The sequence below is a fragment of the Ceratotherium simum genome, chromosome 27 (assembly GCF_057802395.1).
Source record: "Ceratotherium simum simum isolate JZ-2026a chromosome 27, ASM5780239v1, whole genome shotgun sequence".
Classification (NCBI taxonomy): domain Eukaryota; kingdom Metazoa; phylum Chordata; class Mammalia; order Perissodactyla; family Rhinocerotidae; genus Ceratotherium; species Ceratotherium simum.
In genome coordinates, this window is record NC_141926.1 from 29704476 (window position 1) to 29718624 (window position 14149).

Genomic DNA, 14149 nt, shown 5'->3' on the forward strand with positions numbered 1-14149 from the left:
ATTCCAAAGGCCTACCTCCATTCTCATATTTCCTAGTGCTACTAACTTGTGCAAATTAACAAATACATCTTCTTTCTCTTAATTGCTTGCTCTCAAAAGTAGATACTAACAATTAAGGAGAAATGAATTTCCAATTCTCTAACTCTGAAAAGTTGTGCCTGTGGAATACTAAGACTTTTGGCTGCCAACCATAGACTGACCCCAGTGATAATTTTTAAATTGACACATAGGAAATTGAGACTAATAGCTAAATTACCAAAGCAGTAATCAACATGTCCTATTTTCTTCTGTAGAAAGATTAGTACAAGTCTTGTTGGCAAAAGTACCACTCTAAGAAGCAAGAATAAGGAATATACATCACTCGATGTGAGAATTAAAGTTGACATGTACAGCCATATATGGAGAATTATGGGGCCAGGCTCAATTTACTTGATTTATTTTATATTTAGTGTTTACAGATCTGGTTTAAAAGCTCTCTGTGCAGCACAGAACTTAGCCAGTGACCTATAACTGTAAATGCCATTGCTTCTTTGCCTTTCTCATCTTCCTCCCACTCAATAAATATCTCCTTTGTATAACTATATTCTGATACTCCCACTTGGGATTCAAAGATAAATGAAACTGAGCCTCTGTCATGAAGAGGTCACAGTTTAGCAGGGGGGACAGGCGTGAAAAAAATATATACAAAGTAATATGATACATATATATGAGAGTATGCATGTGTGTGTGTGTAGGTGTGTGTGTGATTATAACAGCCCCCGACACACGGGTTTGTCACGAACATTTAATAAGATGGGTGCACAATGTTTAGGTCAAATCCAACACTGAGTACAGACATAATCAACATTAGCTATTATCACCCAAACACTCCTCTCTGCAATCCATCCTCTGCCTTGTCATCATTTATCTTGTAATTATGTCATCACCTTGCTTAAAAAGCTTCGACACCCACGTCTCCCTCTTCCCAGCATCCCATACTAAGGAATGAGCAACAGCCAATTCCTTAGTATAAATCTAAGATACTTATATTCTGGTATTAACTTATCTTTCAACCACTTTCCCAGTGCTGCCCTCAAGTGACTGTGGCCTGCCAAGCAGGCTAGCCTGCCCTTTAGTATCTGGGCAGAGGCCGTTCACTCTGCTTCGGAGCTCACAAGCTAGTCTAAGTCCTCTTTGAAAGCAATCTTCTACTCAGGTTCCAAGTAAAGTGATTCATTCTCTTCCTTCCTGTCTTGAAGTGCTGTTTACTCATCCCATTGCTAGAAATGGCAATACCCATGTCAGTCTTTCTCACTAGCCTATGAGCTCCTAACCAGTTCATCCTTGCATTCCCAGAACAGAGAGTGTCTGACACCAGGTGACTAATAAATATTGGTAAAGACAATTGATAATATCATTGGCAGACATCCACTAGAATGCAAATTCCTTGAAGACAGGGTGATAGTTCTCTTGCTCACCATTATGTACCCCATAGCGGAATAAGGGCATATAATAGATAAATAAATATTTGTGGTCAACTGAAGAATACTAAGGAAACGATGAATAAAAGTAAGGGAAATTCTACATTTGTTATCTTGGTTGTCTCATAAATAGCTGTAAACAGAATTCCTTTTGAAATATTGAATTACATGTCTATTTTCAAGTACATCATCAGATTGGCAGAAATTTAATTATAAAAAGCAGAAATTATAAATGGCAATAACATTTAATGCTTATGTTAAATCTATACTTCATATTTTGATTTTTTTTCCTCTTTAAATTGTTTTTAGTTATATACTATCAGCTGTTTCATATTATTAGAGATTGGTTTTACCAGCACAATGCTCAGTATGTATTAACAAGTTTGAAGATGAAGTCACATTTCTGCATAATTTTAGCTATGGTGCCATTTTGCCTAGGGACAGAGAAGGCCAGAAAAAACACAGGGGTTGGAAAAAAATGAAGTCTATTTAATACTTTAAGAAAATACATCTGCAGGCTATGAATTAAGCCAATGTAAATCTAGTTAAAAGGTAAATTTTGCCTCATCCTAGATTTTAAATATTTCCACTTTCTATAGTTTTGTTCTATAATGTATTTTATTTATCAATTTATAATAGGACTTTGAAACAATACGAGGCCTGGGGTAAAAATGCCTAACAATGTTATGCTAACTCTCTTTTCAGAAATTCAAAGCACTCACTAAAGATTATTTACTCATCTTCATAGTACACATGAATTATAGGCAGAGGCTGCTTTTGCATTCATGTTTAATTAATGGAGATTTTAGTCATGGGTTGGGGATACTCTCTTGGGATTCATGCTTTGGCTCATGATATCTTGTTTTGTTTAACTCCAAACACTGGGCAGCAAAATGACCATTAATGCAATGAAAATAAAATAGAACGAAGAATAAGATGACTGGGAAACAAGTTCCTCTTAGGCAGGAATGAGCAAACATGAAGTAGGCACATTAACGACAGCATCATCTCAGAGCCTCTTTAGAACCTGGCCTTGGTGCCACCACTGGAGCCTGGCGCTCTGTTGCTACTGTCATAGGCTTGACTTTGTGCACAAGAGACACAGGAAAAAACAGAACTATTACTCACTCATTAGACAGTACACAGCATTATGCCACCAACTAAAACAAAGTGTTGACGATCCAATTGGTGGGCTTCCATTCCCTCACATGGATACTAACAACAGAATTTCCTGCTGATTTTTAACCTGTTTTCCAAATAGTCAATTGTAAATAATTATTTTTCATTACTATTGCCACCTCTTTCATAGGAATTCTATAATGATTTTTTAAAATTATAGTTGTACAGCTCTTCAAGACCTCAGGAAAAAGAATATAAATATTTTATTAGCCCAGCTGAATGGAATTTTATTCCTGCATATGATAAATTATATTTTCCTTACTTTTTCTCCAATCTCAGTTTGATCTCCATTTGGTAACTGCGCCAAATCGGGAAGGAGAGCACAGGCTTCCAATACTCGCTCATAAAACTGCTTCTGCATGATGGAGCCAAAGAGAATGTTTTCTTGCAAAATGCAATTCTGAATCCAAGCCTGCTGGGAAACATAAGCCACAGAGCCCTGAAAAAGAAAGAAAGAAAAGATACTCTTAACAAGGGGAAAGAAGAAGTTGCATGCACTACATTAAAGGAACATATTTAGTCCATGGTTTTGCCCTCTTTAACTTGAAACTGAATTATTAAAAAACATCAAGGCTATTTCTTAAATGTAAATATATCCTATTTACATTTTAATTTTGTATACGTCTATTAGAGACCCCTTTAAAGAGTTACTTTGTGCTTCTTATTTACTTCCATTGTAGCTCCTATCAAAGTTATCTGTCTCTGGTGGGATTTTCTGGAAGCAGATGCTGAGTGTATTAGTCAGCTCTGGCTGCCCTAACAAGGTACCATGCACTGGATGGTAAACAACAGAAATTTTTTTTCTCACAATTCTGGAGGCTGGAAGTCTCAGATCAAGGTGTTAGCAGGGTTGGTTTCTCCTGAGGCCTCTCTCCCTAGTTTGTAGATGGTGTCTTCTGAGTCTTCACATGGCTTTCCCTCTGTGTGCATCTGTGTCCTAATTTCCTCTTCTTACAAGGACTTCATTCATATTTGATTAGGGCCCACACTATTGACCTCATTTTACATTAATTACCTCTTAAACACCCTATCTTCAAATACTGTCACATTCTGAAGTACTGGGGGTTAGGACTTCAATGCATGAATTTTGCAAGACACAATTCAACCCATAACACTGAGTCTGGAGTGTAAGTTGTTTATTTGGGATCAATTCTTGTGGAAGGAAAAGGGGAAGGAGGATTGTGTAGAGGGAGAAGTCTCAAGTGATACAGATCCAACCAAGCTTTAGCCACCCCTCTAGAGAGCTGTGGAGGAGTATCACCCATCAGAGTTGTTCCGTGTGAGGCTGAACAGGCCTAGCCTTTAAGAGTGGGACCCCAGCCAGGCCGCTCTCAGTAGCTGAGGCCACCCTAAAGGAGCTGACTTGCTGTACGTACTCCCATGGCTGGGTGGCAAGCCCTTTCTAGAAGGGGGATCTGGGTGGCACATGTCTGTGTCTTCCACATACTCACTGCCTCTAAATTCATTTTTTGATGATTTTATGTCTTGAAATGATTTCTGAATATAGGACAGTCTGCTGCATAAAATATCTTTTTAACTAACCCTTCTTTTCTTGTAAAGGACCCACAATATTTAAACTAGAGACTTACCTTTCAATCTGCCCCATCGACTTTATCCAAACATTGATTTTGGAGTATTTTGACTACTGTGCACTCTATAACAATACCAGACATGTAAAGTAGTCTCTGACGTAGACACATATGTAACTATTAGTCTTTTGATTACTGCCAACTACTTTAAAGATCAAAGATTAACTTTTAATGCTTCTTTGTTGAGCATATAAGACATAGAATGGCTTTTGATCCAAAACAATGTAATTCTGATCTGACTTGATCTTGAACACAAAAGTAATTGCTCTTTAATTGCCTTGCCTAGTGACTAACCTTTGATTAGACTAGCATATTAAATCAGTCCTCACGTGACAGAGGTTTTGAACACTTGCTGCATATTGGGCAAGATAAGGGGAACAGAGTATGAAGGACACGGGAGAAAAGACAGAAGGACAGGAAGAGATGGCATACACTGTAAACAGGAACTAAATTCCATATTGAGAGGTAGGGACTCAAAGTACTGGCATGACAGGAGCCGAAAAAGAGTTGATCGATTTTCACAGAGATGTAAATTTTTCCTTTTATTATTGTTATAATTATTATTTGCCTCTCACATACAAATGAAAACGTGTTTTTGTTTCATTTCATTCTTTAATAATGAAACTACAATAGAAGTTTTGTTAATTCAAAAATGGTCTCCAAATCTCTGATGTTCCATCAAAGGATACTGAACACTGAATACTCTGCTTGAATGGTGCCTGGTGTGAACCTTTGACACTGAGAAGAACAGGGGTTCTTAGAGTTTGAACATTGTAATATGATATGCCTCAAAAAAGTGTTCATGTGAAACCTTGAGAAACAGAAAGACAGACACAAAAGCACCTTGTAAACACTAAGTGTTAAATTGGCCATGTCATTATAATGATTATTACTAAACTAGAGATCATCAGGATGACACATAAATTTAGGATTAAAAATGTTTTGGGGGCTGGCCCCGCAGCTTAGCGGTTAAGTGCGCACGCTCCGCTACTGGTGGCCTTGGTTCGGATCCCGGGCACGCACCGACGCACCACTTCTCTGGCCATGCTGAGGCTGCGTCCCACATACAGCAACTAGAAGGAAGTGCAACTATGACATACAACTATCTACTGGAGCTTTAGGGAAAAAAAAAAGGAGGAGGATTGGCAATAGATGTTAGCTCAGAGCTGGTCTTCCTCAGCAAAAAGAGGAGGATTAGCATGGATGTTAACTCAGGGCTGATCTTCCTCACAAAGAAAAAAAATTTGGGGGGAAATAATGTAGAGTGTGATAGCTCAAATCCTGCCACTGATCCAGACCAATGAGCTTCCTGAAGGACAAAGGGCCAATTGTACAGACAGACAATATCTTTTCTCTTTGACAACTCTAGCTTAATATAAACAAAGGGTGTCCTCTCTGCGTTACGATTGGTATTAGCATTGTTATGGTTTCTTTCATTACTATGAACACTTTCTTAATTACAAACCCTCAAAGATATCAGAAATAATCTTTAAATCTTACCATGAGAGCCCAAACAATCATAATGAAGACAACAATAACCATAAATATTCATAGGAAGCTAGCTAACTCTGTGTCAAGAACTAGGCTGTCTTTGCTCATTACCTTATTCAACCTTTAGCCTTTTAAGCTTATCACTATCATTTATGCACTAAGTGAAACCTAGACTTGATATTGTTTTTGTCTTGATCAATTCCTAATTATTTTTCTAGATCAAATAAAAGGCTTCCTCCTCTCTGGTTATTTTTCTAATTCTTCAAAGGAGAATTTGTTGTTTTTTAAACTGTCATTTATTTTTTTATACCTATTTAAATATCTGTCATAATTGATCTTAGTATCTCCCTCACTAGAATGAACTCTGTTAGAAGAGGGGCTTATCATATCCATGTTTGTTTCCCTGGGACTAAGTGCTAAACACATAGTATCCGCTCAATAATTGCGTGGTGAAAAAAGCTGAAGAAAATAAAATCAAGTTGACAATCATTGTATTTTTTTTTTGGTGAAGAAGATTGGCCCTGAGCTAACATCTGGTGCCAATCTTCCTCCTTTTTTTTTGCTGAGGAAGATTGGCTCTGAGCTAACAACTGTGCCCATCTTTCCCTATTTTATATGTGGGACACCGTCACAGCATGGCTTGATGAGCAGTGTGTCAGTCTGTGCCCAGGATTCAAACCTGCAAACCCCAGGCTGCTGAAGTGGAGCACATGAACTTAACAACTACACCACCAGGCCAGCCCTGACAATCATTGTATTTTTAAAGGACACTCACGGGCCCAGGAAGAGTTACAGTCATCTTGAACCACAAACAAATGGCTGACTGCAATCATGATGAAGAGCACAGAGCTACAAAGATAGCGGACTTATGGTAAAAAAGTAGTGGTATTCATTAAGTGCAATCTTATCAGAAAAAGTCCTAGAAATCATACTCGATCCTAAACTAAGTAATAGTAACACTGAGAGAGAAAAGAATACATAAAAAATTAATCATTAAAGGAATCAGGAAAGATATAAGGATATGAGGAAAGACATATTACAAAGAAAAAGAAAAGGAGTTGGAGTTGATTTTATCCTAGAGAGAAAAACTGTGAAGAAACTGGCCTCGGATCCATAGAGCTTCTCTATCTTGTCACAAGTGAGAAGGAGGGATTAGGTGAGTATTTTACCTAAGAGTTAGGTAGGTCTGAGGAAAAACTCATTAGATATTCTAGTATTTCAAAAAAGAAACAGCTAAGAACTTGTTGAATTCTTCCTACTCCTGTTGACCTTTAAGAATAGAACAAACGGCTGGGAGTAGATCTCTCCATTGTCCAAAGGCTGAAACTTAAATGTAAACTATTAACATTATTATTTTTCCGAGGTTTTTCTAGGTCAAAGATCCTACCCACGAGCAACTACAAGACTTCTTAGAAATGGAATGGCCGTAATTACTTAGGGAACCTTGCAATGAATAATAATTAGAAAGCTAATCAAATTAAAGTATAAATCACATTCGTTTCTCTATAATTAGTTGCAATTCAGTTAATATCATCAAACAATTACCATAAGCATTCATAAATGATTTGCTGAAGTATTTGGAGCACAGAATGCTGTTACTAATCCACCCACAGCTAATCAATTTCTGTGGAAATTGAAATGTTTGTTACAAACTAGAAACACCCATTAAATACTTGCATCTTCAATTCAGTTTGATAATTCTTATTGACACTAATGATGTGTTGGCTGTAGCCTATTACACTAGGAGATGTGGGAAGAATGTATTGTTTGCTTTACCTTTCTTTGAACTACTCCTGTAAGTTTCTCCATTTCCCCCAGAATGGCAGAAAGCACAGATGATTTTCCAGACCCAACTTGCCCTACAACGGCCACTAAAGCTCCTTCTGGAATCTTTATGTTCAGGCTACGGGACAAGAAAAGGAAAGAGATGATATAGGAAGTTCTTGTTACAGCTGTTTTTAATGTGTATTCCTAGACAAGCTACAGCACTGAATATCATCCCTGAAATTGCTACCATTCATGTGATTCTACATTATTCTACAAATACCCAACCTTCCCAAATGCAAACGATAAATACTGTAGAGGGAATCAATACAAAAAAAAGAGAGTAAAAAACCTGTAAAAATGAAAGGTACAGTGAGAGGTTAAAAAAAAGTCTTGTGAATTTCAATATATTCATCTTCTGTTTTAAAAACTCTAAGAGATAAAAATATGGAGCATTGTAGAATGCAACACTAGAAATTTTTTTGTTTTTAATTTTCCCCAAATCATGACTTACTCTTTTAGTACTGGAATCCCTGTTTTATCCCAGGAGAAGGAAGCATTTGTAAAACCAATGGCATGATCTGGGAAGAAAAATAAATACAATGATGTATTTTAGAACCATTTATTTTCAACCTAGAAGTCAAATAAATAATGAATGCAAAGAGGAACTGCTGACCTCCTATGTAGTTTGTGTCAATATTTTGAGGAAGAAGCTCTTCAGTGTTGAGAAAGTCTTCCAAACGACCCAATGATATTCTTGCCTATCAAAATAAACACAGATGGAATTTATTTGGGGTTAAGGCAGAACTTAAACTAAAAAGCATTTATTGTGATTTACAGCAAGATTAAAATTTTTTGATGCAAATTGAAGATATTGATATAAATATTCAGCAAGCATAATAAATTCATCCCTGAAGAGAATTAATAGTTTCAAGGATCAAAGACCAAAACAAATGTCATATATGCAGGGAGGCATGAGAAGAAGAAACAAAAATTCCTCCGCAACACTCTAGTAAAGCCATAACTGATTAATTAATAATTATAGAAAGATTAGTTTTTAAAAGCAACCCTCAGTATTGTTGAATGAACTCTGTTTCTGAGTACAAACAAAATGATAGTTTTGTAAGTGAGCATAAGTGAGGTCATTTTGTTACACTAAGTGGCCCCAGCCCCTCCTCCGTGTGACTTCTCGCTGCTCTGCATGTATTCCAAAAAATTCACATGCTCTCCTGATTTATAGCCTCCGCTTGCCTATGTACTCCCCAATAGCTTGATAAATTAAAAACTTTGTTCCATGAGTTTCTCTCCAGGAACAGGCTGACCACAGGCTGGAAACACACCTATAAGGTATCCATCACAGCTGACAGAAGAATGGAACAATGTGATGCCTGGAGCCCGTCATGCCTGGAGACCAACATCCCTGGACTCCCTCCTTACTGCCCATTTTCCCTATATAACTGCCTCAAGATTCTGTAATCTTTGAAGATGGGTTTTTGAGACATTAGTCACCTGTCTTCTGATTTACTGGCTAATCTAATTGAACTTCGTTTCCCGATCTCTAACTCGTTGTGATGAATTGGCTCAGATCTTGGGGAGCAGAGCAAGCCCATTGCTCGGTATCAGTTTTGGTAATTGTAACATGTAGTTATAGTAAATAGCTATAACATATTTAGCTACAATTAGCATAAATAAAATCTTTTTTTCCCCTAAAACTGACTTACATGAACCCTCTAGTACATTTTTAATACTTTATGCTAGGAGACGTCTATTGTTAATGGATAAGATGTAACTGGGCTGTGGTTTTGTTTATCAAGTGTGTCGTATCAGTATGCAGGGCTGGTTCTTTTTCTTTTTTTTGACAGTTGTTCTCCTTATTTATTTAGTGAAAGCAGTAGCATACCACCAGGAGCTGGAGAACGCTTTGAGATTCCGGACCTTTAGCTAGACTCTAATTTCAAAAGCAAAACAAAACCGGTTTAGACATTTTCTTTAAGAGAAGTGTGCTGTGAAACCAATGTTTAAAAAAAGCATCATCAATAGTACTTTTATGCCCTCTGCTGGTCATTGTTAGAAAAATAATATGAAAAAGGTATGATGTAACAAAATTGGCTTAATTGGTATTTACTATATAATTATGTTACTCTTTATTCAAATAATTTAAAATTTTAAAGGCAAAGTTCTTAGATCAAAGAGCTGTCCAATAAGCAAAGATTCACTTGGTTTATGAACCCAGTCTTGAAGAAAAGGATTCAATGGGGGATGCTTAGACAACCCAATTCTGACATACAAAAACTTAACTGAGAAAATTTCAGGGCGAAGGGATCAAGGACCTCACTTTGGATTCCCTGTGGTTTTAGCAGCCTTCTACTCACTATAGTATCTAAAGAGCCTCCAGTGACTGGAAATTACAATAAGGGCAGCCTGGACCATATACATGGTTTGTTGGCAGACTGATATTATCAATGCACTTTTCTCCCTGTTTTATTCATTCAGTACAGATGAAATGCTGCTGAACCCTGGGAAAACATTCAGATCCAGCTTTGCACAAAGCACCTAGTTAAAAAATTTTCAGCTGAAAACAGAAAATGAACCCTTTGATGGCATAATATCTAACTGCAGCTTTTAAAAAGCTAAATAAAAGAAACTAAAACTTAGCAAAGAAAACAAGATCATCTATTGAAATATCTAAAAGTCATTTTGATAGAAGAAAAATATAGGCAAGGAAGACATGATTCCTTCCATTCTACAATGTTCTCTATTACTCATGAATTCAGGGAGATTAATTTCTAAAGCAGCGTAAAACAACCACAAAAAGTGAAATAGAATAAAGAAAAAAGACAAAGGAATAAAATGTGCAAACCATAGATTTCAGTAGAGGAATGATCCTTAGTTTAAGGATTCTTTGGACATACCTGGACCACAGCTGAGATCACCGTTGGTAAATCAAACAGAGGAAGCCTCAATATATTAAACAGAGACATAGATGTGAACACTTTAGTGGCTGTTAAAATGTTTCCTTCGTCCAGTAAGAAATAGATGCCAAACGTTGCTAGGGACACCTAAAAAATAGAGATATGCTATTTTCTTTAATTATTCAGTGCTAACAACATTATAAGTTACAATCCCCAAAAATTAGGGAAGAAAATTTTAATAACCTTTTTTTGTTGTTGTTTACCGAAATTTAATACTCTTGCCAAGAATATAAAATAAATGTTTAGTAAGGATCACACAATTTGTATCTTAGACAGTGACATCCTTGAGACCGTCTGGTCCAGCTCCCTTCTTTAAGATATTTTATATTCTCACTGGAGTTATTATTCCCAATTAAAATGTATACCAGTTCATCTCTTCTTCAAAATGGAGAAGTTTTACGTAAACTTATTTTCCAGTGGTGTGTGCATACATTCTGACTCATATGTAATAATTATGCTTTCTTTGTGTCATAAAATTAACCGAAGAAAATATGAATAAATCATGGCTGATAAGATTTAAATTTGTTCTTATAAGTTTCATGTAGAAAATGTGGAAAAGTTCATTTATGCATGAGAATGTACTGACTATATATCATGTACATAGGATTGGCTTAGGCAAATGCGTCTTGGACATTTTCACCAAAGTGTTCTGAATGTAAATATCACTTTTACTTTCATAATACCCATGTTTATTTAAATAAAAAATAATAATATTTAAAATACAAGGGAGACATATGAAACTTCTCCTGACCCTATCACTACCGAGAGTGGTAACTTTCAACAAAATTGATGCTTCAGTTGTATGTGGTTGGGTTATCTTTTGGCTTTCACCCATTGGTTCACACCTTAGGGCAATTTATACTCTAGTTTAATTAACATGGGATTCCCGATGCTTTCATGGGATGACAGAAAGAGAATGACCTCAGTTCATATCAATTCACCCCCAAATACCAATTCTATAACTTTGAGGATGTTTCCAAACTACTATGGACTTCCATTTCCTCTTGTGATGAGCAAAGTAATGTCTTATTATTGTAAGAATGAAATAAGGCAGTGTATATAACTTCTCTGGTTCTCAGTAGAAACACTCAATAAATCTTACTTCCCTTCCCAACTTCATATAGTATGCCTTTGGGTCTTGCTTAACAGGGATTAATCATAAAAATCAAGACATTTTAAAGTTGACATGAAACTCTGAAATGCAAGTTATATTTTTTAAGAATCAGGAAGGCATATGTTCAATCTGTGAGAAATTTACAAAGAGGTAAATCTTATTCTTCTGGCTTATAGTATAGCGAGAATGCACATAATATTTTTCTCTTCTTTAAAACTTTTATTCTCTAATCTACGTAAATTAATGACTGCGTTTCTTGAAAATTTTAATTCAGATATATAAGATTTCACTTTGCACACCTTAATTCCAGGAAATTTGGAGGTGAATCTGCAAACCAAATTTGAAAATCAAAACAGGAAATATTATACACACTCACCAAGAATGGAATGCAAGTTAATGTCAGCATAGAAAACACAGCAAGATACCCCGCTGATTTTTGAATTTCCAATTCCTCTTCTCGAATTTCAATAATCTTCTTTTTGTAGGAGGGTTCCCATGCATAAAGTTTGAGGATCTGTAAAGGAGTCAAACAATGACTATTTGACGATCAATATCATAGAAGAAATAAAAACATGCACACATACAAATACACACAGTATACCACACACACACACACACACACACACACAATTGTAAAGTTAAAAAAAATGGTACACTCGTAAAGTAAATTGGTCCTATTTTCAACTGAGTCAAAATAGTTCCTTGAATTATGGTTTTATTGCAGTGGGTGAACGGGAGGAGGAAATCACCATCTCCCCAGCCTTATGTCCCTCTTCCCCACCAGTAGTTTGTTCTTGAGCCAAGCTTTGGCAACATCCCAGCTCTCAGCACAAGCTCCACAGCAGTTTCTGTCTAGCTCAATCCTGTCACTCTTCCTGCTGGTCCAACTCTCACTTGTGTCCACTCCCCATTTCTCAATAGCTTAAGCTCCTCTTCCTGGCCTCCCAATTTCTTGAAGATTGATGTCTTGAGACTTCAAGCCATTTTCTGAAAGACGACTGCTGTTTTGAGATTGTAAACTATTTTCTGAGATGGAAACCATTGAGAAGCAGGATCTTACAATGGTTCACTGCATGTATTTTAGAATGAGAGAGACCTAGATTCAAACTCTAGCTCTATCTCTTTGTGATGGTTAATTTTATGCATCAGCTTGGCTAGGTTATGGTGCCCAGTTGTTTGATCAAATACCAGTTGAGATGATGCTGTGAAAGTATTTTTTAGATGTGATTGACATTTAAATCAGTAGACTTCAAGTAAAGGTGATTACCCTCCATAATATGGGTGGGCCTTAGTCAATCAGTTGAAGGCCATAAGAGAAAAGAGAGGTTCCTTGAGGAAGAAGCAATTCTACCTCTAGACTCAACACTGCAACATCAACTTCTGCTGGAATTTCCAGCCTGCCCTACAGATTTCAGACTTGCCACCCCACAATCATATGACTCAATTCCTGAAAAGAAATCTCTCTCTCTCTCTTTCTCGCTCTCTCTATATATACAGTAGTCCCCCTATATCCGAGGTTTCACTTTCCTCAGTTTCAGTTACCCACAGTCAACCAAGGTCTGAAAATATTAAACAGAAAATTCCATAAATAAATAATTCATAAATTTTAAATTGCTTGCCATTCTGGATAGCGTGATCAAATTTTCAGACATCAGGCTGTCCTGCCCAGGATGCTAAGTCACAATGCCTATGTCATTCATCTCACTTCACCTCACCGCATAGGCATTGTAGCATTTCACGTTATCACAAGAAGAAGGGTGAATACGGTACAATAAGATATTTTGAGAGAAAGAGAGACTAGATTCATATAACTTTTATTACAGTAGTATATTGTTATATTTGTTCTATTTTATTATTAGTTATTGTTATTAACCTCCTACTGTGCCTAATTTATAAATTAAACTTTATCATAGATATATATGAAGAGGAAAAAACATAGTATTTTTAGAGTTTGGTACTATCCATGGTTTCAGGCATCCAGTCAGGGTCTTGGAATGTATCCTCCATGGATATGGGAAGACTACTCTACATTCATGTGTCGCTTAAGGATGAGGAGATGTTCTGAGAAATGCTTCATTAGGTAATTTTGTCGCCAAGTGTACATCATAGAGTGTACTTAACACAAACCTAGATGGTACAGCCTACTACACTCCTAGGCTATTTGGTACTAATCTTATGAGACCACCATTGTATATGTGGTCCGTGGTTGACTGAAACGTCATTATGGGACACGTGCCTGTATATATATATACACACATCCTACTGGTTCTGTTTCTCTGGAGAACCCTAATAATCTCTCACTGGCTCTGTGAACTTAGACATGACACTTAACTGCTCAGAGACTTTCTTTCCTTATTTGTAAAATGAGGATGAGAAATCTTTTTCCTGGGGTTTATGAGAATTATATGAGGAAACAGATATAAAGTGACAAGCACAGCGTGTGACACAAAGAAAATGTTCACTAAATGGTAGCTATTATCATTATCAGAGAGAGGCTTTATGGCACCTGTTAGACCCCAAGAATGCTGACTGCCCACAGCTTTAAACTATCCTAATTGATTGCCACTTGGACCTCGACCA

The 14149-nt window shown here is 36.6% G+C and overlaps 1 protein-coding gene across 1 annotated transcript in view; it reads right to left on the reverse strand.

Moving 5' to 3' along the window:
* Positions 1-14149, reverse strand: part of LOC101398320 (multidrug resistance-associated protein 1-like) — an 80065-nt gene that overhangs the window by 36985 nt on the left and 28931 nt on the right. The window contains exons 8-13 of the mRNA XM_087418197.1: positions 11946-12083; positions 10396-10542; positions 8160-8244; positions 7998-8064; positions 7496-7622; positions 2902-3078 (exon numbers count right to left, since the gene is read on the reverse strand). Of these exons, the coding sequence (XP_087274323.1) occupies positions 2902-3078; positions 7496-7622; positions 7998-8064; positions 8160-8244; positions 10396-10542; positions 11946-12083 (741 nt within the window). The remainder of the gene's footprint in view (positions 1-2901; positions 3079-7495; positions 7623-7997; positions 8065-8159; positions 8245-10395; positions 10543-11945; positions 12084-14149) is intronic.